At 45.6% G+C, this 27,660-nt stretch overlaps 1 protein-coding gene across 10 annotated transcripts in view; it reads left to right on the plus strand.

The window, feature by feature from the left end:
* TBC1D1 (TBC1 domain family member 1) overlaps positions 1-27,660 on the plus strand; it is a 230,385-nt gene that overhangs the window by 69,878 nt on the left and 132,847 nt on the right. Inside the window, exon 1 of one of the 10 annotated variants that reach the window (XM_045881329.3) lies at positions 18,860-19,188. The exons of the other annotated variants lie outside the window; for them this stretch is intronic. Within the exon in view, the coding sequence (XP_045737285.1) occupies positions 19,033-19,188 (156 nt within the window). The 5' untranslated portion in view covers positions 18,860-19,032. Of the gene's footprint in view, positions 1-18,859; positions 19,189-27,660 lie in introns of those variants that run through there. 10 annotated transcript variants of the gene reach the window in all.

The raw sequence follows: 27,660 nt of genomic DNA on the forward strand, positions 1-27,660 counted from the left end.
GCCCCACATGGTGTTGCAGGAATTCTCTGCCTTTAGTGCCCACAGTGCTTGGTCACGCTGCTTCGAAGAATGAAGGGGTAGACCAGATGAAGAGTGGTGGGCAGCAAAGCAGAGTTCACTGAGCAATAGTATAAAGTTCCCGGAGAGGGAGGGGGGCCCGAGAGGGTTGCCCTTGGAGTTTCTAAGTGTAGGGCTTTTTATGAGCTCTTTTGCAGAACAATCTTAAGCAGTCAGGGTGTGCTGAGTCATGCCAATCAGGGCTTTGGCCCCCTATCTGTCTACCTATTAGGTAAATGTCAACATACTGATGATCGCGTTTTTGGCCGACATCTGGGGGCTTATGTCTTAACTGCCCATGATATTGACAAATGCTTTGTGCTTAATTGTCTTACTTTAGGACGTTTTTCAGAAGTCATTTCTGCAAAGTCTGCAAAGCAGAATGTCAGTGCAGTCCTGTCTAAGCTGCAAAATAGGATGCTAGTGCTGTTTTATTTTAGCTGTCCTGACTCCTTATTTTCTTGTTGGGGACCCTGGGCCTGACTGCCCAGCTGTCCAACTCACTCCTAACATTTGGGTTTAGAGAATCCTTAAAAAAAAAAAAAAAATCCTACAACTAGCCCTCTAGAGTGTGGGTTCCATTATTATAAAGCCTCATGGAATTAACTTACCTAAAGTCATTAAAACATCATCACCTAGAGGGATTTTAAAAATTGATTCGTAATTCACATACCATGAAATTTCAGTTTTTAGTATATTTTTAGTATATTTAGTATAGTGAATATACTAAAAATTCCAAAATATTTTCATCACCTCAAAACAGAAACTATCACTCCCCATTTTTCCCCCTTTCCAATCCCTGGAAACTATGAATCTACTTTCTGTCTCTATGGATTTGCCCATTCTGGATATATAAGTGGAATCATAAAATATATAATCTTTTGCGTCTGGCTTCTTTCACTTAGCATAATGTTTGCAAGGTCCATTTACATTGCAGCATGTATCAGTACTTCATTATTTTTTATGACAAAATAATACTCTGTTGTGTGCTACACTACATTTTGTTTATCCATTCATCAGTTGATGGACACTTGGGTTGTTTCTACTTCATAGTTGTTATGAATAATACTACTGTGAACATTCATGTGCAAGTTTTTGCATGGCATATGTTTTCAGTTCATACAGAGGGATTTTGTTGCATGATTTTTTTTGGACTTGATAGTATCCTCAGCAAATATTTTTTCTGGAAACAAAGTTTTATGCCAGAGTGGGATAACTGCACACCTCCAAACTAATATTTACTAAAATTCTCTTTTTGCAATGTGAGCTCTGATTTCTGTCCTGTCTTAGTAAGGCTTGATTTCCAGAGTTATTGCCTTTGTCCAGCAGATCCTTCCTCCTAGAAAGTCTTATCACCATCTGTACAAGTGCTAAAGTCTTAGGGCACCCGGCTGGCTCAGTCTGTAGGGCATGCGATTCTTTATCTCCCAGTTGTGAGTTCGAACCCCTCACTGGGTGTAGAGATTACTTAAAAAAGAAAAAAAGAAAAGTCCTGTAACCTTCCAGCCAGAAGCTGGTTCTTCCTTTGCAGCATAAGTTATCTTTGGTTTTTTTTCTGGGAACTCCATGGAGCTCCACCTGGGCCTTTCCCTTGGCATTGTTCACTCTTTTCCTTTACAGTCCTACTGGCTACCACCCTCTATCCCCCTTGAGGTCAAGATTTAGGTCTTACCTCATTTCTGTTCCTTGCCAAGACACGTGTTGCTTTACACAATAAGTGCTGATGAACATCCTCGAACTGAATAAATCCCTGATTAGTTGCTGCGATATTGTGATTTATAATAAGAAATATATATTTGATCTTTGTCCCCTTTCCTGACACGGAGCTCCTAAAACCCTTGGAATTTCCTGTGAAGAGAGCCAAAAAAGGTGTTCTTTTTGTTATGTTAATGCAGTGGCTTTTGGAAAGCCCCGTGGTCCCCTAAGAAAGGAGATTGGTTGCCAGGGAACCAACCACGTGATTAGAGGGTAGGAAACCTTCAGTCCTACCCCCTGACCTCTGGGGTGGGGGTAGGTGGAAAGAGGCACTGAAGTTTGAGTTCAATCACTAGGGGCCAAGGATTTAATTGATCATGTTGAGGTAATAAAGCCTCCATTAAAACCCACATGACGGGGTTTGGAGAGCTTCCTGGTTGGTGAGCACTTGGAGATGCCAGGACAGTGGCACTCACAGAGGGTGTGCAAGTTGCATGCACTCTCTCCACACCTCGCCCTACGCATTTCTCTCATCTGGCTGTTCCTGAGTTACAGCCTCTTCTAATAAACCTCTTCTAGGATGTAGAAAGTTTCTCTGAGTTCTGTGAGCCACTCTAGCGTATTAATCAAACCCAAGCAGGGGGTTGGTAGAACCTGTGACTGGTGGGTCAGAAGCCCAGGTGGCAATTTGGCCTTGGGATTGCCATGGGAAGTGTGTGTGGGGGGGGCGCAGCCTTGTGGGACTGAGCTCTTAACCTGTGGGATCTGACATAATCTCCAGGTCAGTGGTGTCAGAATTGAGTTGAATTGTAGGACCCCCAGCTGGTGTCAGAGAATTGCTTGATGGTGTGGGGAAAAAAAACCCATATTGTCATTGGTGTCAGGATCATGGTTGCCCAGGGGTTCTGATTCACTTGAAATCACGCTGAGTTTCCTTGTATTACAACGGCCCTGTTTTTTAGCCGGGTCTTGGGGCAGGGTGGGGGCGGGGGGTGAGGAACAGGTTGGCAGAGTGAGGTCATGCTTCCCCCTGTTTGCCTCCACATCTGAGCCGGTAGAGCGCAGCGAAGGAGGTGCATCTCCTCCGGAATTCTCAGCGGAGATTTCGCTGTCCTTGCGTCTTGCTCCTCTTCAAAGGAGGAACATGGCAGGAGAGTCGGGCAGCAGTGTTGGGGGTTTCTTGGGGGAGGGAGGGGTGGTTACGATCAGAGTTAGGAGGGGAGCAGCTCTTCCAGTTCCTGGGTTCCCCCATCCCTCTTCAAGTCCTCCCTTAATGTCTCAGGAAAACAGATTAAATCATCCTTTTAAAGTTACGTAGAAAGACAGCAGTCTCGGATTTTCTGTAGATCCTGTTTGTTTAGATCTCAGCAATCCTATTTGGATAGCCTGTTGCTCTTCACAGAGCAACCATACCTTATTTTTTCTTTTCATTCATTCATTCATTCATTCATTCAAGTCATCTCTACCCCCAGTGTGGGACTTGAACTCATGACCCTGAGATCGAGTCGCCTGCTCTTCTGACTGAGCCAGCCAGACACCCCTCATACCTTTTTTTTTTTTAGAGAAGGGACCTAGAACTGTGGAAGTGGTTCTCAATCCTGGCTGATAGCCAGACTCACCTGTTAGAGTCTTCCAAGCTTTAAGTAAAGCTAGAGGTCGACACCAGTGTTAACACCTGGCTCTCTTCACGCATTTATGTGACCTGCCTGCCCTTTGAGGTCCCTGAGAGTTCCACCCTGCCCCCAGAGCAGCCAATTTATCCGCCCTCCTTCCCCACCTACCCCCTGGCACCACTGTTAACTCTGATAGACGATCAGGGCTGGGAACCATCAGCACCTTGGAGCAGTAACTACTCTGTAGGGGTTTTCAGTTCCGACTGAAAGAGAATCACTAGGGAGCTGTTAAAAATAACCAATCCCTGGTTTATGTACAGTCTTTCCTCTGGGGGAATATACAGTTTCTTGGGGGAAGGCTACTTTTTTTTCCAGATGGGAGCGAGTGTGGTGTTTTAATGAAAATTGTTTTATTTGAATGTGGAATCAGTAGACTGTCTGATGTTAACAGTTTCCTTTTAATGGAATTCCAGATTATAATGGAATTTCTTCCTGCATTGTGACTTGCAAGGTACATGTTGGCAGGGAATTAAAATAAGACCCTTCTATATTTCTTTCTTTCTTTTTTTTTTAAAGATTTTATTATCTGACAGAGAGACAGACATCGAGAGAGGGAACACAAGCAGGGGAGTGGGAGAGGAAGAAGCAGGCCTCCCACCGAGCAGAGAGCATGATGTGGGGCTCGATCCCAGGACCCTGGGATCATGACCTGAGCTGAAGGCAGACGCTTAACGACTGAGCCACCCAGGCGCCCCAAGACCTTTCTATATTTCTTAAACTATTTGCTGTTAGAGCTCCGCATGTTACTGCCTGTCAGGTCTATTCAGTGGAAAGGACCTTACGTTCTCATGAAAGGAGTGATGCTGCCCAATCCTGGATCAGGCAGAGAGATCTGGGACAGAGGGAAACGTCTGTGTGTCTAAAGGATATGTAAGCTTTGGGCAAGTCCAAACCGGGTTCTGACGAGCCTCCACCCCGATGTGTGTATATGGAGAATTGGATCAAGGGTGTAACAGTGAAGACTTGATGTCCCTATCTCACCTGCCATCACACTTTCCCATTGTAACTGTTAGATCCAGGATTTGATCTGACTTTAATTCTGTGTGTGTGTGTGTGTGTGCAAGAAGTGTGATTTTTTTTTAAAAGATTTTTTATTTATTTATTTGACAGAGAGAGACACAGCGAGAGGGGGAACACAGGCAGGGGGAGTGGGAGAGGGAGAAGCAGGCTTCCTGCCGAGCAGGGAGCCCGACACGGGGCTTGATCCCAGGACCCTGGGATCATGACCTGAGCCAAAGGCAGACGCTTAACCGACTGAGCCACCCAGGTGTCCCAAGAGGTGTGATTTTTATTCTCCAAATTTAATCTAATTTTTTTGCCTCCCCATCTCCTGCCCAACTGGCAGAAAATTTATCTCAGTTGGGAATAATTCAGGTTTCTTTCATCAATTTTGGGTTCCCTTCATTCTCACCCTAGAGTTGCTTCTAAGTTCTGGGCATTTTCGTAGAGCTCAGTCTGGGGATTGGAGTGATGGAGTATGGTGGTATTTGTCTTGGATCCAGCTTGTCCTGCTTGTCCTCAGCTGCCCATCCACTCCCACCAAACTATGTTGTTGCCTAGGAACCCTCTAGGTCTCCCTCTAGCTGAGCTAGTGCACATGGTCCCCAGGACACAGGACAGTTTCAGCTGTTCTCTCAAGGGTCTGTTGGCCGGAAGCTCATTAGAAGCCCCATGTCAATGACTCTCATATACTAGTGCATCTCAAACTTGAATGTGCACACTAGCCACCTGGAATCACAGTAAAATATAAGTTCTGACTCTGTAGGTCTGGGTTAGGGCAGGGCCTGAGAGTCTGCACTTCTAAAAAATTGCCAGATAGTGCTCAGGCTGCTGGTTCTTTGAGTAGCAAGGTTGTGGAGGACAGAAGAGTGCTCAGTGTAATGGAGTTGTCAGCCTTCATCTCTTCTACTTGCTTGGGGAAGTGATTTGCCAACAGGGTAGGATTTGGTTAAATGGCTGCAAATGCCCTCCCCTTTTTTAGCTCTTAATTTCTTTTCTTTTTTTTTTTTTTCTTTTAATTAAACTCTACCCACAACGTGGAGCTCGAGCTTACAACCCCAAGATCAAGAGTCGCATGCTCTACCCACTGAGCCAGCCAGGCGCCCCTAGCTCTTAATTTTTTTTTTTTTTTAAGATTTTATTTATTTGACAGAGAGAGACACAGCGAGAGAGGGAACACAAGCAGGGGGAGTGGAAGAGGGGGAAGCAGGCTTCTCGCTACGCAGGGAGCCCGATGCGGGGCTCAATCCCAGGACCCTGGGATCATGACCTGAGCCGAAGGCAGATGCTTAACCAACTGAGCCACCCAGGTGCCCCATTTCTGTAGGGAATATCAATCACTGCTCAAAAGCATGAAGATGCTCCCTAAGATGCTCCTAAGGCCCTTTTCAATTACCCAGGTAGTCTCTGTTAGAATGCTGTTAGAACTCTTGGCTTCCCCCCTGCACCCTACCTGGAAGGAGAAACAAAACGATGACATCTCCCTCACCCCCACGGCCCTCTCCTCTTGGCAGTCATGTCCGTGTGTAATCCCCCTTGCCTTGTGAGTGGACTGGATTTATTTCCTCGCATTTTAATGAATAGAATACAGCAGAAGTTTTGGGCTGTCACTTCTGAGATCAGTTTATAAAATGACCGATTTCTTTCGTGGACATATGCTCTTTCTTGGATCATTTGTGCTGGGGGATGCAAACTGCCATTTTATGAGCAGCCCTATGGAGAGGACCACATGATGCAGCAAGAACCCGAAGTCCGGAGTCCAACAGCCTGCAAGGAACAAACTGTGTGAGTGAGCTTGGAAATGGATCCTTCAGCCCCATTCCAGTTTTGAGATGGCTGCCTCCCCAGCTGACAGCTTGAACCCAACCTCAAGAGAGACCTTGGGTCAGAGCAGCCAGCCAAGAGGCTCCTGGATTTCTGACCCACAGAAACTTGTGTTTTAAGCTTCTCAGTTTTGGGTTATTTTGTTATGCAGCACTAGATGATACACCCACCTAGCTCAGATGCCGGACATTTGGAGATGATTAAAAAGTTCTGTTGGCCTCTCTGAAAATACCGCACAACATAACAAAAAGAAACAGAAGCAAAATTCTTGCGCGGGGTTTGCTATTTGGCCTGATGAACTCAGTGAGTGGCTCCACGTGACACATGTATTTTACACATTGGCTGTTAGACCTTTGAACATTTTTTTCCCCCAACGTGGAACTCTAGGGTGCCTTGAGTTAGAAACCTACCTTAACCTTTGTAGCTATAAACTGACTACACTGCCTTATCATCTTGCCTTGGGAGAGAAGAAAACTGGTGAAATCAAAATTTCTCACGTGGCTGAAAGCTGCGGGCTGGTAAGAGCCGGAGCTTCTCTCCCCCCCTTCCCCCCATAGCTTAGTTTTCTGACTCCAAGAAAACCACCTTTGATTATATAAAGGTATTAGGGGCTGGGGAAACACTAGTCCTTTTGTTACCAGCAATCTCAGAGCCTTTAGAAAGAAACGCGGTGGGGGTGGGGGGTAACCCCGGTTAAGTTGGGCGGGCTTTGTGTTAGCTCAACTCTGGGGCTTTTATCAAACCTAAGAGAGAGGAATTCCTAGTTTTCTAAAAGTTGCTCGACTCCTGTCCCAGGAGCTGCGCAGCCGGGGGCACCCCGGACGAGGGCGAGCCCCGCGCGTCCCAACTTCCCGCCCGGGGCCCAGCGTGGGGGTGGGCGGGGTGGGGGCGGGGTCGGCGGCGCTCCCTCCCCTCCGCTTCCCTCCCCTCCCCTTCCCCGCGCTCTCCCCACCCACTTCCCTTTCTCGGCCGGCCGGGCAGCCCTGCGGGCGCGACCTCTCCGGGCAGTGCCGAGCGGGGAGGAGCCCGCCGCCGCCGCCGTCGACGCCGCCGCCGCCCGGGGAGCCATGCCCGCGCCCCGCCGCGCCCCGAGCCCGCCCCCGGCTACCCGCCGCCTCATGGGCCGGCGGCGGGAGTGAGCGGGAGCGACGGGCGAGGAGCCGCCACCCGGCCCGCGATGTCACCATTGTTCAGCTGGGTGGCCAAGGTAGGCGGCGTCGGGGCGGCGCCCGTTACCGTAGCGGACGGTGCTGGGAGCCGGCGTCTAGCGGGCGCCGTTCTGGGCACATTTGTAACCGTCGGGCCGTGAGAGGGTCCGGGGCGCGGGGAGAGCCCGCGGGTGGGGGTGGGGGAGCGGGACAGTCAGACCCCGTGCCCGGACTGCCCGCGGCGGGGGACGTCCCGCTGCCCGGGGACAGCGACCGGAGCGCGGCGGGCGCCGCTGGGGTCGTTTCCCGGGCGGTTCTCATTCATTCGTCGGCCGAACGGGCCAGGTGGCGTCACGCCCTCCTCACGCGTGGGGAGAGTGAAGCCCGACGCCCGGACCCAGGTGTTCGCACCTGGCGGCCGCCTGCTTCCCTTCCCCCGCAGCCCACGGCGCGCCGCCGACCCCCCGCCGGGTGTGGCCCCCCCCCCCGCGGTGGGACCTTGTGTGGCATCCTCCTTGACACAGGTTTGAGCTTGGTGGCCAGGGATAATGCCAAAAGGCTGGACTGGGTGCACGCAGAGGGTATCTGTCCTTTGTTTTAAACTCTGATTATTTAAGGGTTCGGTGGTGTGAGTTGTGAATGTAAATTCTTTTCTGTTTCCATAAAGTTTTGTTTTCAGAACATTAGCGCTTTCAGAATAACTGAGCACTAAATCCCTGCCAATTTCATTATTGCTAAAACGAAGGGATTGGAGTAGATTTCTAGAGTTCCCACCAGTTGGAGAACGTGGAATTATTTTTATACCTCGCGGAGTACCAGGCGTTTGGGTGTTTTGAATGATGCATCCCGCGCAGCCTCTGAAAGGCCGGCAGGACGACAGGGCACCTTTCTCATACTCCACGGACTCCTCTTGTTCCTGGCGTTTGGCAGGTTGAGTAATAAACTCCTGTTGGGAGAACCCGTTAGCCATTATGTGACCCTTGACAAATAATAATTGGGTGGTGGTTATATCTGCTAGTTATGCAGTGCTTTTGGAGTGCTGGTTTTAAAATACCCGTTTGTGAGCCACATAAGGCTTTGCCTGTCATTTACATGCTAATAAAATGGAGACACAGAAACCAGATTTATTATTGGGCACTGTATCCTAGCTCATCCTCACCAGAATTTTCACTTCCTGAAACACAGCTGGTGCTAAATGAAAAAGTTTTGAATCGTAGTTTTGTATTGAAAAAAAGAATGATAATGCATAGATTTTCTGGTTTGAAGTGATAGCTAATTAGCTTTTGTAAATGCTAAATTTAAAAAATGATGTTAGTTTAAAAAAAGTAATTCAGGATGTGTTGTCTGATTATATTTTAGTTTAGGTTGAGGACTTGAGTCTACTTGTATACTGTTATACTTTATACTGTAAGGCCAAAGGGAGAAACCAAAAAACCAGACTTACTATTTTCTTTTTTACTCCAAAATCAATAAGAAGTAAGTCTAAAAAAAACAAAACAGAAACAAAACCCAAAAAACTTATTGCTTGTACTGTTTTATGGTTTTACTTACTTTTCCAAAACATATTTAATAAAGATGTTTTTCACTGTAGGAGTGAGGTGGACTTTTGTTCACGTTGGCCTAACAGATGACAGTGAAAACACCAGACCAAAGCTTTATTAAAAAACAACCAACCAACCCAAAAAACAAAACAGTAAGGACTTCTGCAAGGATTGTCAGCTTTCTCCAACTGGCAGTACTTTTGGAAAAGTTTATTTAAATGAACTGTGTGTTGATAACTTCATCTAAATTCTGAATCATGTTATTCCAAAGTTATTTAAACTACAGAACAACAAAACTATGAAATGTTTGTGGAGCACATTTATCCGTTGTCAGCAGAAAGTGTAGTTATTTTATATTTCATTTCTGCTAGGTGGTGTGCGATTATAAATTGCATCCTGAAATTGATTTTTATAGACAATATGTTCTATGAGTTTTTAGAATATGAAACTATTTAAAAGTTCATTTCTTGGGGTTGTAGATGATAAGAATGACTTTCTAGGTTATGAGGCTGACACGTTGCCTACTGCGCTAAGGCAGGTAAGAATGACTTTCTAGGGAACCTGATTTGGTTTACTGCTAAGAGATAAGGCATCAACACAGTTGGCATTATAAACGAGAGACTATTTTAAAGGCAGAAACAGGAGATGCAAATAAGACATACGATGTGCATAATCCCAAAGTACATTTATATTTGACTTTAGAATGACCCTTCAAGAACACGTAAGTGAATGTGAGCACACACTTCACACAAACACTTGTACATCTAATTGCTGTTCTATTTTGACCTTTGCAAACTGTGGCTCAACACCTGGTAGGGAAGGAGAAAGGGGCGTGGACATCACTTGGTGCAGATGGATACCTGAACAGGAATTTGTTTTTCTTGGGTGCCACGTTAATATTGTATGAATATTGAATATGTAGAGTGAGCAATTTCATGGTGTAGGAATAGAGTCCAAACAAAGAATTTTATGTTAAAAAAATTATGAAGATGCACTTTCTTTTAAGTTGGACATGGCCTTGGAACAGTAGGGCAGGTGTGCATTGTATTACAAATGGGGCAGTTTTATAGAGGTATGATTTCTTGATTAGTTTTTCATTGGGGCATGTGAGTTTTTACATAGATTACAAATAAAAACAAATTTCTCAAGCATCATGATTTTTATACTAAACCCACAGATGTCCCTAGCCACCTGGCAGTTTTGAGTATTTCTGTTGATTACTTACTTCTGTGTCTTCCATGCATCAGTTAGTGAAGACTGCTACAGAGCCGCCAGATAACTTTCTGAATTTATTTGGATTCGCACCTGCCTGTAAAGATACTGGCTAAGACTCTGGGAAACAGTATGGAGGTTCCTCAAAAAGTTGAAAACAGAGCTACCCTACTACCCAGCAGTAGCACTACTGGGTATCTACCCCAAAGATACAGATGTAGTGATCTGAAGGGGCACCTGCACTCCAGTGTTTATAGCAGCAATGTCCACAATAGCCAAACTATGGAAAGCCTAGATGTCCATCAACAGATGAATGGATAAAGATGTGGTATGTATACACACACAGGAATATTATGCAGCCATCAAAAAATGAAATCTTGCCATTTGCAATGACGTGGATGGAACTAGAGGGTATTATGCTAAGTGAAATAAGTCAATCAGAGAAAGACAAGTATATGATCTCACTGATATGAGGAATTTGAGAAACAAGACAGAGGATCATAGGAGAAGGGAGGGAAAAATGAAACAAGACGAAATCAGAGAGGGAGACAAACCATAAGAGACTCTTAACCTCAGGAAACAAACTGGGATTGCTGGAATGGAGGGGGGTGGGAGGGATGGGGTGGCTGGGTGATGGACATTGGGGAGGGTATGTGCTATGGTAAGCGCTTTGAATTGTGTAAGACTGATGAATCACAGATCTGTACCCCTGAAACAAATAATACATTATATGTTAATAAAAATAAATAAAAATATTCTATGGTCCATCACACACACACACAAGAAGATACTGGCTAAGATTATTGCTAGCATCTCAAAGTAGTGGATTTTAAATATATATGTCATTCAAGCAGGTAAAATGGAAGATGAGCCTAAATATATCCACATTTGCTGTGTTTTCAAATTCAAGTGCAGTTTCCTATAGTTTATGCCTGGTATTCTTTTCTAGTGCTCATGTTTTCACCAGATGTTATTGGGTACCTTTGGTGTACCAGGTACTGCTGATGCCCTGAAGGAGTTAACTCAGTTTGCACAATAGGCTTATCCTTTACTTATATATATTTTAAAGATTTTATTTATTTATTTGTCAGAGAGAGAGAGTGCAAGAGCTCATGAGCACACACAAGCAGAGGGAGCGGCAGGTAGACCAAGAAGCAGGCTCCCTGCTGACCAAGGAGCCCGACGTGGGACTGGGTCCCAGGACCCTGGGATCATGACTTCAGCCTAAGGCAGATGCTTAACTGACTGAGCCACCCAGGTGTCCCTAGGCTTGTCCTTTATTTATTTATTTATTTTTTAAAAGATTTTATTTATTTATTTGAGAGAGAGAGAATGAGAGACAGAGAGCATGAGAGGGAGGAGGGTCAGAGGGAGAAGCAGACTCCCTGCCGAGCAGGGAGCCCGATGCGGGACTCGATCCAGGGACTCCAGGATCATGACCTGAGCCGAAGGCAGTCGCTTAACCAACTGAGCCACCCAGGCGCCCCTAGGCTTGTCCTTTAAAAAGTGCACACTAGGGGCACCCGGCTGGCTCAGTGGGTAGAGCATGTGACTCTTGATCTCGGGGTTGTGAGTTTGAGCCCCACGTTGGGTGTAGAGATTACTTACAAGTCAAATCTTTAAAAAAAAAAAAAATAGAAAAGAAAAAGTGTGTACACTGAAGCTGCGTAAGCCAAATATTTAAAAATGCATTAGATAAGGAATCCTTTTGTAAAACAGTCACTAACATTTTATGTGAAACCAGGTTTTTCATATTTTGGCCTTGCTGAAAACATAGGTTTCTAGCAATTATTCATTCAACAAGTCATTTAAGAAATGTGTTCAACACAGATATTTAGTGAGCACCTAGTGTATGCCAGGTACTGTTTGAGGAGTTGAAGATTTAGCGATGACCAAGGCGGATCAGGTTCCTTTTTCCATGGAGCTCAGATTCTAGGTGGGGGGACCACACAGAAGCAAGCAAGTAGATAAAGAAGGTAGTTTCAGGTGATGGTAAGTGCTAGGGAGAAAAGTAAGCAAGGTGCTTGGTGGAGAGTGACTAGGGGCTGGGCTGGCAAGGAGGTGGCAGTTCATCTGGGGAGTAAGGGTGCTGAACATGGGCCTGGCAGAGGGAACAGCAGGGACCAGGGCCTGGAGGTGGCTCAGGTGGGCGTGTTAAAGCAGTGGGAAGAAGGCAGGTGTGACGAATCCGGTGACCTGGGGCTGAGTTGTGGGCCCTGAGTTGGGGAGGGGCAGTCTGGGCCAGGCCCTTTAGGGCTCCGTAGGCCCAGGACGGAGTTTGGATTTATTTGCTTTAAGTGCAGCTGGAAGCCATTCAAGGGCGTGAACGTGAGGAGCGCTGTGGGCTGATGTGTACATACCTCGGGCGGAAGCAGAGAGAACTTAGGCTGTTGTGTTTCGGGCAGGGGGTGATAGTGGTAGCCTGGACTTCGGTAAAGAAGGGACACCTGTGGAGACATAATTGTTCTTTATCTTCTGAGGTGATGTGACCAGGTGGCTTTGCTGTCTTGTTTGAGACTGGTGCAAATGACCGAGGAACTAATTGCATCTGTGTTGAGTACAACTTGCCCTTGGTTAGCTGCCTCTAAAGGGCGGGCCTTTCGGGCCCAGTTGTGTCCCGACGCCAGTCTGGTTTGTTTACCTTTGCGCTGTCCTGCAGCCCAGAGCTGCCCACCTTGTGTGCCTCTGGCCGCCTGGGCTGGCCTGCTGATGGGCACAGGGCAGCCTTCCTGGAAGGCGCGCATCGGCCTGCGCCCGGTGCTTGGGCAGCGGCCCTCTGCTGGCCTGTGCCCAGTCCGTTCCGTGCTCGTGTGCCCTAGGTTAATGTGATGAATTATTTAAAAGTCTAACAGTCTTTTTTTCTGGCAGACTTATATTATGTTTAATTAGTGGATGTTTGAGTTTAATAAAGAGGGGAGAACTCCTTGTTCTAATCAAACCATTCCTTGACTTTGAGAAAAATGAGCTGCCTCGTGCTGAGCGAAGCTGGCGTAGCCGGGACCAGGATTTCGGCAGGGCTCCCGTGGGGCCTGTTTGCTTGTGTGTGGCAGCCTCTCCTCGGGAGCTCCAGTTGCTTAGAGTAACAACACACACCATGGGCAGGAATAGAAACCCTGCCTCATCCACAGCACAACGGGGAGCTCAGAGCAGATCTCATTAATGACAAAAAAGCAAATCCGTTTTTTCCCCTAAACAAATTCCCTAAACTGATCTTAACCTATATATGTCTCAGCCTTGGTCTGTTTCTGGCTATCTAAACCCTTCTCATCCTTCACCCCCTCGCTGAAGCATCTCTGCGTATTCATTCATTCTTCGGGGGAATATACTAAATGGGGTAGAAAACAGCCCCTAAGGCATTTCCTCTGCCAGGAGGATAGCGCTAGCCGGGAGCATGGGGGAATGGCATGGGGGAATCTTGCTCCAGTCTGAGGGGGGCTGAGGAGTTAGCCAGCGGAGGTCAGGGTGTGCCAGGTGGTTAGAGTGGCACGTACAAAGACCTGGAGGCACGCTGGAGAAGCCTCAGTCCCAGGCTGGCTGGAGAATCCGTTGCAGGGAGCAGAAAAGGAGGCTGGACGGCTGAGTAGCCGCCAGAATGCACATGGCATACGGACCCTTCAGAGAGGCTGGCATTTGATCTCAGGGCAGTGGGGCCCCCTCTAGAGACCAAAGCTGATCTTTCCCCAAATTCTTGTAGCCGTGTAGTCCATTCTGTATGATGCCTTGTGTTGCGGTTGTTTAATTCTTTTATCTCCTCTACTAGCCTATAAATTCTATGAAAACAGGGGTGGTGTGGTCTTAACATACTACTTACATGCCTACGAATCACTTGGGCATCTCATTAAAATATAGTTCTGTTTTAGTAGGTCTGGATGGAACCCCAAATCCTGCATTTCCAGTAGGCTCCCGGGTAATGCTGATGGTCTGGGGACTGTACTTTGTGTAGCAAGGTTCTCTGTATTTTCTGTTACACCTACTGTTAGACATAGGAGTTGCTTATAGTTTTTGGAACAAATGCCATGATTTCAGATTAGTCACTTGTATCTGGGAGGATGATAGTGGAAATAGTGTCCCATGAGATAAAACCTAAAAAATTAACCTTGAAATGGAGTGTCTGGGGAGTAGGAGTGGAAGGAAAATTTTGCATTGCATACTATTGTACCTTTTAAAAAATGTCAACATTTTATGTATTAACTATTCAGTTTATCAAATTTATTTTTTATTTTTTATTTTTTTAAAGATTTTATTTATTTGACAGAGAGAGACACAGTGAGAGAGGGAACACAAGCGGGGGAGTGGGAGAGGGAGAAGCAGGCTTCCTGCCCAGCAGGGAGCCCGATGCGGGGCTTGATCCCAGGACCCTGGGATCACAACCCGAGCCGAAGGCAGATGCTTAATGACTGAGCCACCCACGCGTCCCTCAGTTTATCAGATTTAAAAAATACTTTGGCCTTTTCTCTTTTTCAATGTATTTAACTTTGCCCGAGATACCATTAGGATATTATAATAGACTAGGAATCAGATTATTATTGAAAAATTGACTCAAATTGCCCTCCTGTCTTTTCTTTTTTAAATAGACTGAATTTTTAAGAGCAATTTTAGGTTCACAGCAAAATTGAGCAGGAGGTACAGAGAGTTCTCATATACCCTCTGTTCCCACACATGCATAGCCTTCCCCATTATCAATATCTCCAACCATTTGTTACAGTTGATGCACCTGCATTGACACATTATCTTGGAAAGTCCCAAGTGTATGCTACAGGTCATTCCTGGTACTGTACATTCTATGGGTTTGGACAGAAGTATAATGGCATGTATTTTTACTACCACACAGAGTAGTTTCACTGCCCTAAAAATCCTCCGTGCTCTGCCTGTTCATCTTGTCCTTCCTCCCTAACCCCTGTCAGCCACTGTTCTTCATAGTTTTGCCTTTTCCAGAATGTCCTATAACTGGAATCATGAAGTATATATCCTTTTCAGATTGGCTTCTTTCACTTAGTAATGTACATTTAAGTTTCTTCTGTATCTTTTCATGGCTTGGTTGCTCCTTACAGCTCTGAACGACATTCCATTGTCTAGATGTACCGTTGTCTAGAAGGGCGTCTCAGTTGCTTCCAAGTATTGGCAGTTATGCATAAAGCTGTAAACATTTGTGTGCAGGTTTTTGTGTGGGTGTAAGTTTTCAGCCCCCTTCAGTAAGGCTGGTGACATCAAGAAGAATGATTGCTGGATTATATGGTAAGAATATGTTTAGTTTTGTAAGAAGCTGCCACATTGTCTTCCAAAGTGGGTATACCATTTTTGCATTTCCACCAGCAATGAATGAGAGTTCCTGTTGCTCCGTGTCTTCGTTAGCATTTGGTGGTGTCAGTGTTTCAGATTGTGGCCGTACTAATGGGTGTGTAATGGTATCTCATTGTTGCTTTAATTTGTGTTTCCCTGATGACATAATGTGGAGGCCCCCCTTCGTTTTTTTTTTTTTTTTTTTTAAAGATTTTATTTATTTATTTGAGAATGAGAGAGAGCACATGAGAGGGGGGAGGGTCAGAGGGAGAAGCAGACTCCCTGCTCAGCAGGGAGCCCGATGCCGGACTCGATCCAGGGACTCCAGGATCATGACCTGAGCCGAAGGCAGTCGCTTAACCAACTGAGCCACCCAGGCGCCCCTCCCCTTCGTTTTTTGATTGTTAACTTTTAAGCAGTAGAAATAATAAATTTGTCCTTTTGAATTTTATTTCATAATATGTGGTGGTATTTATTAAATATATAAATAAAGTTATAGAAAAACAAATTTTAATGGTTATATTTGTGTATTTATACTTAAGTATCTTTAATTTTTCCATTATCTCTCTTACCTCTGATTTTGCTGTTGGGAGCATGAAACAGCCGTTTACATCATTTTGTTAGATTTAAAAAAAGACGTGATGAAAAAGAATTTCCTTAGTTTTTATGTACTTTGGTACTTCTTTTGCAAATTATTTTTATATCCGTCATGTGTTATAATGGGATTAGACTGCTAGGCCTTGTTCATTTACTTTGGTTGAGCTTGGCTAAGTTAACCTTGAGTCTTTCTCATCTAAAAAATAATGTACTCCCTATTCATCTTTTTAAAGATCCTGTTTTAAAATTGAGTAATGTCAAAATCTGCATGGGAAATTGTGAAGATCATCTGCAAGTGTAAACTCTTTGAACATGGTTGAGTTCACAGTTTGTCAGCGGTTTTTGTGGAAGTGTGGTGTAGGCATGAGGATCCAGAGATGAGCAGGACATGGGCCCAGCCTTTGAGCAGCTTGCAATTTAACAGGGAGAGGTCCACCTGTGAAGATGATTTAATGAAATCATACAGATGTGTGCACAGGGAATCACTCTGCTAGGGGTTCGGGGAGATTTTTTTTGAGGATATGAGATCTGAGTTAAGTCTCTCTTTTTTTAAGATTTATTTTTTTTGGAGTGCGCACGTGCGGTCACAAGTGGGTGGGGAGGGGCAGAGGGAGAGAGAGAATCCCCAAGCAGACTCCCCACTGAGCGCAGAGCCTGATGTGGGGCTCAGTCCAGGACCCCCATATCATGACCCAAGCCAAAACCAAGAGTCGGCTCCTTAGCCGACTGAGCTCCCCAGGCGCCCCCTGAGCTCAGTCTTTAAGGAAAGATGATGGAATTGTAGGTCACTGATGTGTGGTGGATGAAAAGGAAATTGCTAGGATATACTTGTGGTAGTTTTCCAGCATGTTTTGGAATCATTCAGGATTGCTTTCCAACACTGTTGCCTAGGGCTTGCACACCCCTCCCTGTAATGGAGGCCAGCGAGTTACCAGAATGTAATTCCATTTTCTCTCTTCTCCATGAGGAAACTGAGGCCCAGAGGGGGGAAGCAACTTAATTTGAACAAAATCACACGACTCATTGTGGCAGGACTTAAACCCAGGGTCTTGGACCCTTGGGTTTTGCACACCTTGTTGATGTTGCCCTGCTGTTTGCACTTTTTTTCTTTAAAGTACTTTTCTAAAATCAAAGGTATGCTTGTCTGTTCACATGTTGTATTTCAGAATACCTTATTTAATCACCTGACTGCTTATGTGTGTATTTCAGAGTAGGTCCAGGTACCTACAGGGGAACAGACAAAGAAAGGAAGCATGAAGATGAGCAGTCCGCTGGGGTGGGTAGAGATCCTGTGATATGTGTGGCGTGTCATCAATGCTCAGCAGCCCGGGAGGCCTGACCAGTGGTGTGAGCTGCGAGTAGGAAGAAACCAGGGCGGGCCCAAGTATTTGAAGAGAGTGGAAGTTGCCCAAGTGCAGTGGGGCAACACAGTTCCCGTGACCTGCTGATTCACTTCTCGCTGTGTGTCCCGGAGGGCGTTCTGTGGGAGGTGGGGTGGGTGTGTAGAATGTGTCTCTTCTCTACTAGGGGAGATTGAGTTTGTTCAGAGAAACATCATTTGCAAAGCAGAGAGAAAACTACATTAGTGTTAATGTAGCCGTGGAAAGGAAGAGATGACTGTTTTTGAGCACTTAATACGTGCCAGCCGTTGTGTGGAGAGCAGTCAGCTTCCAAATCATCATGGGGGGGGGGGTGTTATTCCCTCCAGCCATTTCTTTGGGAAAATGCGATAAAGGAACTGAAGTTCAGAGAGGTTGGGTCATTTGTCAGAGCTATTTAGATTAAAAGCTTGAGTTGTCTGGCTGTAAATGCATGTTTTATCTCTTGTACCTGTTCGATCTCTGTAATAAAGGGATTACAACACATGTTCAAGACAATGAAGCAAGGGTGGTCAGAACTTAAAATATTTTGTCCCACCAAGAATTTGAATTTTTCTTCTTCCTTAGGTGAGAAGCATAAAATGTCCACTAACTTGCTTTTAAAAATCGGTGTATAAGAGTGAAGTTACACCAGAAGGGGAGCTACAATTTTTAAAGAGCCTGAATTTTTCATGATGTTCTTTGTTAGGGAGGGAAGAGAACAGGGAGTAAGAAGAAAATCACTGGAAGATTGCAGATTGGTCAAGATTGGCGGGGAGGTTAGGGGCAATTAAATGATGGACCAAAGAGGTCAGTTTTGAGATGACCATGACCATAAAGTTTTCCAAAATTGGAGAATCTACATCTTTGGTTGGCACACTATTTCCTGGACTTACTGCCCTGGCAGTGAAGAAATTCTTCACAGTATATTGAGAGATGAAAAGGACTTCAGAAATGGCCAGGCAGCAGCTCCCCACCTCTATCTTAGGGAAGGGGAAAACAAGGCGATTTTTAATTTTCCTTACACATATAGGAAAAAACCTGACACAATAGTGACCATCACAACAGATCTATGTAGGGGTGCCTGGGTGGTTCAGATGGCTAAGCGGCTGCCTTAGGCTCAGGTCATGGTCCCGGAGTCCTGGGATCGAGCCCCGCATCGGGCTCCCTGCTCCGCGGGAAGCCTGCTTCTTATTGACTTGAGTTGTGGGCCTTAAGAGTATTATCACTTATTATCTGATATTTTTCTTAGAGCACCATGGAAACATGTTTTTAGCCTCTCTGGGAAATTTTCCTTGTGTTTAGAGACTATTTTGAATAGGCTCTCCAGAGACTCCTGCCACAGTGGACATTTTTTCGAGCCTGGGATAGTACACGAGACTGGAAGTTAAAGGCTTGGGTTGGAGGCCCCTCCAGCTTGCTGTTTAACCATGGCTGGTTGCCATGGGAGTGAGGATCATTGCCCTGCTGCCATCAGATAGTCTTGTGTGGGTGTCACATGAGATGATACGTGATGTGAGCCATTAAAGCCCTTTTTAGGATAAGCTTGTCTAGGAAGCAGGGTGGGTGTAGCCATTAAATTTCCTGATTTAAGTTCTACTTCCCTGGGCCTCCGTCCTTGATCTGTAAAATGAGAATGTTCTGTTGAATGATTGCTGTAATTGTTCTCAATTTGGACTCTATTACTGCAAGTTGGGCCAGTCATCTCAGACTGTCTACTTCTGATAAGGAAGAGAGGGCCCCTGGAACTGCTGGGAGACCTCCTCTCTCCATGTGTCCCCACTGGAGGTGTGACCACAGACAAGTAAGTCCCTTCTCTGCAAGGATGAATGTGTTCATCCACAAAATGGGGATGGTGGCTGTCCTCCAGGCTGTGGAGGACTTACCCGCATAATGTACTTAGAATAGTGCCCGGCTCCGATGAAACGCTTAATAGGGGTGAAGCATCGCCATCCTCCTCATTTAAGTTAGGGGTGGAGGCGACCTTTGCTGTTGCTTCATTCTCTTCCCTCTTTTCAAAGATGAAAAATAGAGCCCTGCAGAGGTGAGGTGGCTTTCCCAAAGTTAGAGTTAAGATTAAGGTATTCTGATTCTTCTTAGCCCAGAGTTCTTTGTGTCACCTTGTAGTTGCTATGATATTTAGATTCTTCGTTGTTTTATCACATTCTGCATGAATTAAACATAAGTCCTGGTTCACCAGTATGGAACAAGAGCAAAATGCTTTCGTCAGGCCACAGGTAATTTAGATCAGATAAGGGGAAAATGGGGCAGAGAGAATTACCCCAGCCTCTGCCACCAGCCACCCCCTGTGTGACCTTGCCCCAAGGTCACAACTTCGCCTTGTTTTCCCCTTCCCTAAGATAGAGGTGGGGAGCTGCTGCCTGGCCATTTCTGAAGTCCTTTTCATCTCTCAATATGCTGTGAAGAATTTCTTCACTGCCAGGGCAGTAAGTCCAGGAAATAGTGTGCCAACCAAAGATGTAGATTCTCCAATTTTGGAAAACTTTAAAAATAGGAAGGAAGTTTATTTGTTTAGCTGAGTTCATAATTGTAGGCCTGCCGAAGGCAGAGAATTGGCCAAATGGTATTTTGCGGAAGTTCTTTCTACAGGGTGGGCCTAGAGGAAATCAGTCATTAGGTGAAAATAAACTCTAAGGTCTGTGAGACAATATTTGCTTAGAGGGATTTACATAGGTCTATTTTTTTTTTTTAAAGATTTTATTAATTTATTTGACAGAGAGAGAGATAGCAAAAGCAGGAACACAAGCAGGAGGAGTGGGAGAGGGAGAAGCAGGCTTCCCGCGGAGCAGGGAGCCTGATGCGGGGCTCGATCCCAGGACTCCGGGACCATGACCTGAGCCTAAGGCAGCCGCTTAACCATCTGAACCACCCAGGCACCCCTACATAGATCTGTTGTGATGGTCACTATTGTGTCAGGTTTTTTCCTGTATGTGTAAGTTTCTTAAGTTAAAATATTAAAGATTTAATTGTAAAGTTTGATTTCAGAAACACGAACTAGATGCCTGCTTATGAGTAATGAGTAATATCAGACCAAAGTTTGATTTTTGTCAATTCTGTAGTGTCTAAACTAGCTGAGATTGTGATCTCTGGACGTCCTCCCTGCCCCCCCCGCTCCCCGGGGAAAGAGTTCAATGTGCTAGACCACCAGAGCACACGCTTCTGTCTTACTGTTTTGCAGTTGCCACACCATCTAGGGTAGTTTTCTGGTACTCCAGACATCTTGGCCAAGAAATTCAGCTTCTTCAAGTGCCGCGTTGGTCACGATACATTAATTGTGGGTCTTGTCTGTCCGGGCACTTGGGACACACATGCCAAGAGGAGAAAGGCACAGTTCGTGCCTGTCTGGTGAGGGCTGGTGTTGGAGCCTGCTAACACCGTAGGCCTGCGGTGACGCGGCCTGAGGGAGAGTGCAACCTCCGAGCAGCCTTTGGTACACAGAGGTCATCACTTCCCGTGTGCAGTGACTCCCACCTGACCGTCTCGTGGTTGTATTTCATCAGCAGGGATAGTCAGGGCTGATGGCACACTTGGAACTTAAATATCGTCTTTCTCAAAAACATTGCTTTCAGTTTGGGAGCCAGCAATGTGGTTTGGGTGTGGGTGTTCAGAAGGTCCACAGTGTCCTGGAGTACCTCTCTGCAGATTTTGGGGGGCTTTTTCGGTGCAGCAGTTTTTTGCTCTGATCCTGATTGAATAAAGAGAGGCAGTGAAGCCCACCTGGCTCTTGTGTGTGGGAGAGAGAGGGTAATTCTACCCTCCAGCCCCTCATGCAGGCCCCTTGATGGGCACCAGAGTCCTCATGCTCACACAGTGCCTGCTCTTAAACTTGGAAGTGCAGATCCAATAAGGCTTGTGAGTCGGAGAGATTAGAAATCTGGGCACTGGCTGGTGCCCTGGTGTTTTTGTTTTTGGGAGTCTTTTTTGGTGTGTGTTTTAATTTAATGGACTTAGGGGCTTCAGTCTAATAAGGAAATTTCAAACCGAGGACTTTATTTCCTTCTAGGTAAAGGCAAATCGTGGGGACCTGGTATGGTCTAGAAAAAGAGAGGGAGGTCCAGTTCTGTGCAGCCTGACTGACCAGATGCCAGCCGGCTGGTCCAGCCCTCTCAGGCTCTGTTTCCTGATAAAATGAATGGGTTGAGGGCGCCTGGGTGCCTTCGTCGGTGAAGCGTCTGCCTTCAGCTCAGGTCTTGATCCCAGGAGTTCTGGGATCGAGCCCTGAGTTGGGCTCCCTCTGCCTCTGCCGCTCCCCCTGCTTATGCTCTCTCTTGCTATCTCTCTCCCTGTGTCAAATAAATAAATAAAATCTTAAAAAAAAGAAAAGAAAATGTCAGGATTCAGAGACTACAATTCCCACTTGGTAGGTGGAATTCTTGTTCCTTGATTGTAGAATTAATCGGGAGTAGATCAGAGTTCAGTCACAGCAAGTCACTGAAACTTCCCAACACACATTAGCCATTCCCTTGGCATGGGAAAAACAAGCTTTGAATACGTTGCTCGCTGCAGCGCTTGGCTGGAGTAGCAGTCTTTATCTCTTGTCAGCCTTGGTTTCCATGTTGGCTCTCTAGGAATGTTCCTGATTGTAAAATATCTTGTATCATGAAGATGAAGTCAGCCCCCCACCCCCGACACGTGGGGGAGCCTGCGCCAGAGAAGGAACTGTGCTTTCAGCCTCTGCTCAGTGGTGGGAACCACTGACTGACTGCTCCGCCAGCCCACGAAGGTGGTGGAGGCAGGTGCCCGTCTTTAAATGAAGCCCGAAGCCTGGGCGTTGACAGTCTGATTCTGAGCAGTGTGGAGTTGCTCCCTCTGTCCCGTGCTCGAATCTCCTCAAGGGATGCTCAGCATTCCTCAGGAAATCCATACCATCGCACACAGCTCTAATTGAAAGATTTTTATATTTGAAGCAGAAATCTCTCTCCCTTTGTGTCTCACCCCTTTGCTCTCCCATTTATGAGAGGGGGCACTAATGCACTCTTCCCCAAGGCAGATTTGCAAAGGCTTCCTCGTGTCCCCTTCCCACACTGCAGGCCCTGGTCTCCATGGAATTGCCGGCACCTGTGACGCTTACTGCTGGCTGCTTTTAAAGTCTACTAAAACCGAAAACGAAACTTCTGGGTGGCCTAGTCAGTGGAAGGTTGGTGAGGCTGGGACCCCCCTCCCCCCTTAACGTAAGGATGACATTTCTCCTAAGGCCGTAGGCTTTTTGTTCCTTTTCATTCTTTTGGTTTCCAGGCCATTCTGCTGGCTTATCCTGAGCTTACATGGTCAACTACAATCCGTAAATCTTTTTCACATGAACTTTTGGCAAGCTGGGTCTGCCCCATGGGTACTTACTTCCCCAGCTGAAGTTTTTGGTTTTTTGTTTGTTTTGTTTGTTTTGCAATTTACATATGTTACAGACCTAACATATGTTCCTGATGTTGGGATTTTATTTTTTTTTTTTCAGGTTTTCATTCTATATTCTAATTTATTTTTATAGAATAGTAGAATTTTGGAACTGGAAATGATTTTGAGAGTACGGCAGCTCATTCCCTTCAGCATGACACGAGTAAACGGCCTTAGGGAAACTGGCCATGGAGGTTTGGTTGGGTGCTAGGACAAAATCAAGATTTTCTTTCTCACACACCGGGAAGGTAGGGTGGGTCGGGGAGGAAGAGAAATGTTAGCTGAGGGCTGGGCAGTGGTTATGAATGCAGACTTTATTTATTCTGTGTGCAATTTTATACTCTTTCATTTTTGTCTTGTGTGTTTCTTTTATTGATTTCCTTCATCTCTGAAAGCAGGACAAGTATTAGCCACTTACTCTGCTTTTGCAGAGTAGGATGGAATCTGAGTTTTATAAACATGTATTGAAGTTATCTCACATTTATAACTTCTGAGAGAGCCAAGGAGCAGCAAATAGTATTGTTATTGTTACAGTTGGTATTACACGAAGTTAAAATATGTTAAGTGGGAAACAGATTAGACTGGTTCTAACTAATATCCTTTACTGGCCAAAGTTCTGATTTGCCTCTTGATCAAGATGAAAGAAAAGGAATGACCGCAGGGCGCCTGGGTGGCTCAGTTGGTTAAGCGACTGCCTTCGGCTCAGGTCATGATCCCGGAGTCCCGGGATCGAGTCCCGCATCGGGCTCCCTGCTCGGCAGGGAGTCTGCTTCTCCCTCTGACCCTCCTCCCTCTCGTGCTCTCTGTCTCAAATAAATAAATAAAATCTTAAAAAAAAAAAAAAAAAAAAAAGAAAGAAAAGGAATGACCGCTTGGTGAGGAGAGTTTATTTCAAGGTAAAACAATATGAGAGAAAAGACCTATTTCTACGACTGATCTGAGTGAAGTTCAGGATTCCTGAACATAGGCGATAGGTTTTATTCAAGAATGCAGTCCGTGTTCTAAAGGCTAGTGCGGTGTGTTCAAAAATGGTAAATAACTGGTTTATCTATGGCACCCCAGACTGTGATGGCGTCTGGCCACCGTGCTTTAGTAGGTTGAAATGTCACACATTTGCTTGGCAGTCGCCACGGACCTCGCCGATGCCAGTGACCGGGTTGCGAGCGGGCTGCTGTGTGTGCTGGAGCGGGTGATGTACGGCGCAGAGGCCAGGCCTGACATCAGCCCACGCCTGGCTTGCCGGCGTCTGCCACACACGGGTTTGAGTTTGCGACGGGGAGGACAGTTTTGGCCTTGAATAATTTGAATGGCGCCTTGAAAAAGGCACCGTAAATGTGAGGGGTAGCCCGCGCCATAAATGATTCTGTGTTTAAATGAGTACTGCTGTTGTCAAGGGGACTCCATACTGTGTCCACAGATGTCATAATTTGAATTACATTCATTTTACTGCAGTTCCTAGGAAGTAGCAAGAAAGTGTTTGGTTAATAAGGTTAATGGTTATCTAAACTCAAGTTTGAACTGTCTGCTTCATAAAATAGACAGACCAGTTCTTACTATTATCACAATTTTGATTTCAGCTAAAATTTTTGCCTTAAGTAATTACCTAGGCATATAAAAGGACAGTCTTTTGAATATTGCTTTCGGACTGTCATCTTAAGGTTTTAGTTTCTATAGATGTTGATGTTTATTTTTCAGACTGTATTTCATGACTTAAAGGCTTTTGCAGGTTACATAGTGACGCATTTGGGGCCACTTAGGAATGTATGCCATTTCACTTGTACTGTTGAAATAATTTATCATATATTTACAATGACGGTATTTTTTCCCCTCCACTCCAAATAATTTTGTCCCTGGAAGCCCTCATCTAATAACAGTAGACCGTAATCTCTAAAATTCCTTAAAGTTTAAGAAAAATGTACTTTTTAAAAAATGAAAAATAATCTTTAAGATTACAAAAGCAATACCTGAAAATTATAGAAAAATAACCTGCTGATAAGCAAAGATAACAAACCACCACATTCCTGCTACCCAGAGACCACCACAGGCAGCCCCTCCGGATCTTTGTATGTCTTTGGCTGAAAATAAGTAGAAGAAAGAGCCGCTCTTGAACACTGCATTTTTTTCAGTCTGTCAGAACTTGAGCCAGAACGCCCAGGGGACTGGGGGGTGGGCAGGTAGGGACCCCGGTCAAGCCCCAGAACACCCAGGCTTCTTGGTCCTCACTGTTTCCAGTGCTGGTGGGACAAGGAAGCGGCCTGGAAAAGAGTGAGAACTTGGGAATAAATACTAGACTGTAATCTGTGCTCAGGTTTCTGGAGGTTTCTTGTCCCCGTGGGTGGGTGGGTGGATCTGCTAACCTGTTGGTTCTCCCATCCGGTTGGTTTTCTGTTCTTGTCGCTGTGTTACCTTCTGGTTGTGATTGCTTTACCCCCTTCTCTGCACGTGCATGCGCCAACCACTGCCCCAAGTGGAGGAGGCCCGGGAGGAGGCCAGTGCTTCTCCCTGCCAGGTCCTTCATCACTCATCATGCGGTCTGGAGGTGCCCTGAGTGACTCCCTCAGCATCCTCTGGCCCATCGTCCTCCCCTCCTGCTGTGGCCCCCCAGCCCCCCTCCTCTGTAGGGCCCTGTGGTCCTCCGGAAGGCACATGGGCCCAGGCCCACCTGCCCCACCCGGGGGCTTGTCGGCAGCCTGGGTGGGCTGGGTGCCAGGCCTCTCCTCCCACCTGCCTGCTCTCCAACATTGGTGCTCTGTTCACCTGGTGAGTGAGGTTGCTGTCGCTCCCAGGGCCTCCCTCGCCTTGTTTCCTAACTAGTGTCCCTTCTCAGTCCCCACTCCTGGTGGTGCCACATTCATGTAGAGCCCCGGTGCCCAGCGCAGATCCCGATCCAGAAGAGTCTGCATTTCTGTAAAATGGACATGTTTTTCTCAGAGGCTTGAGGGGAGGATTCAGTGAGCTAATCTGTGTGAAGCGCAGTGTCTGGTACAGTTCGTGCCCGTAAGTGGTGTTAGTTCCTGAGATGCTGGATGAACTCGATGCAAGTGAAGGTGTCCGAAGTTTGGCTTTTCCTTCTGACAGTGTACATATGATATGAAATACTGGGGTCTCTACCTGATTTTCTCTACCTGATTTTAGGTAGGGTTAGAAAATAAAGCCCTTTTATTGTTTCTTTCATTTCAATTTAGAATTTACCTACAGCACTTAGGTGTATTTTCAAGTAAATATGTTTCAGTTGAGGTTAATTAGTATTACAATATCCACTTTGAACATTAAGGTGGAGAAACAGAAAATTGCCATTTATTTTCCTCTCACATTCAAGTTGTGTGTTAAGTAAATGCTCTGACAAGGTTTGCATGGTCCACCCAATGAATTAGACACTGTTCCACCTCTACCCAAAGTGTGATGTGGAAGACAGACTCAGTGTGTTTACCTATGTGACAGCAGAGGGCCAGGTTCCATGGGAACCTGGGGAATGGAACAGAGGAGATGTTTGAACTGGAAGAATGGGCAGATGGTAGTGGAGAGTTGATGGAAGGACATTCTAGAATAAAGGCTTCTCTGCCTGCCTACAGTTGTCAAATGTGAGCTGCAACCCAAATAAATTTCCTGAAATGAGGATTCAAAGGTATTTATTTTGTCACATTTTTCCTCTTCTCCCATTGGCAGGGATAATATAAAGTTTATAGTAGAAAATAATTTTCCATCTGTTTGTTCATTAGACTAAATTGTCATATTCAGGCACTAGCTGGGCAGTAAATCACATCAGACTTAAATTGAGTGTTAGTAACATTTGAAAAGAGTTGTAATGTTTTTATATTGAGGAAGAATTTGCATTATGTAGAAATTAATTCCATAACTCTAACTAATGGACATTTGAGTTTTACTCGGTTGAAATTTACTCTCCATACTGATGGCATCATTCCATTTTAATTTCTCTTTGTAGATTTTGATGGCTATAGCTTCTGGTGCAGCTTTCCCATTTTCAGTGGGATTTATGTTTGCATTGGCATGGTGTGATGGCTTTGTTGCATTATTCATACATACAATATATACACACTGTGGCCCCGAGAGAGATGCCTGGTGGTGGTGGTTATATTATCTTTGAGTTAGCTGTATGTACCTGGTTTCCCTTGCCCCCTGGGCTTCCTTTAGTCCATGGGTCCTTAACATGGGATCTGGGGTGGGGGATGGGTGGGGTGGTCCATGAACTAGGGAAGAAAATTACATCTTTATTTTTACTAACTTCTAACTAAAATTTAACAATTCCTTCAATTATGAATGCGGTCATCAAATCCAGTAACATTAGCAGCTTCCATGACAGTAACATCAATAAAATCAGTTTTCATATTGCATTACAGTAGTTATGCATTTTTAAAAAAATTTCTTTGTTTAGGGACGCCTGGGTGGTTTAGTCAGTTAAGTGTCTGCCTTCAGCTCAGGTCATGATCCCAGGGTCCTGGAATCAAGCCCCAAGTTGGGGCTCCCTGTTCAGCCAGGGGTCTGCTCCTCCCTCTGCCTCTACCCCGTCTTGTGCTCGCTCACACTCACACATACTCGATTTCTTGCTCTCTCAAATAAAATCTTTAAAATATTTTCTTTATTTGAGAAAGAGTGCATGTGGTGTGCACGTGCAAGTGGATGGAGGGGCAGAGGGAGAGAATCCTCAAGCAGACTCCTCGCTGAGTGCAGAGCCTGATGTGGGGCTCGATCTCATGACCCTGAGATCATGACCTGAGCCAAAACCAAGAATCAGATACTTAACTGACTGAGCTACCTAGGCGCCCCTACAGTAGTTACACATTTCTAAAAAATAGTGTGGATGCTCATCGTTACTTTGAATTACAGCATTCGTTTGACTTACCTCTAG

This window comes from Mirounga angustirostris, unplaced genomic scaffold (assembly GCF_029215605.1).
Source record: "Mirounga angustirostris isolate CCGP_5_RB_7025 unplaced genomic scaffold, mMirAng1.0.hap1 SCAF_2, whole genome shotgun sequence".
Taxonomy (NCBI): Eukaryota; Metazoa; Chordata; class Mammalia; order Carnivora; family Phocidae; genus Mirounga; species Mirounga angustirostris.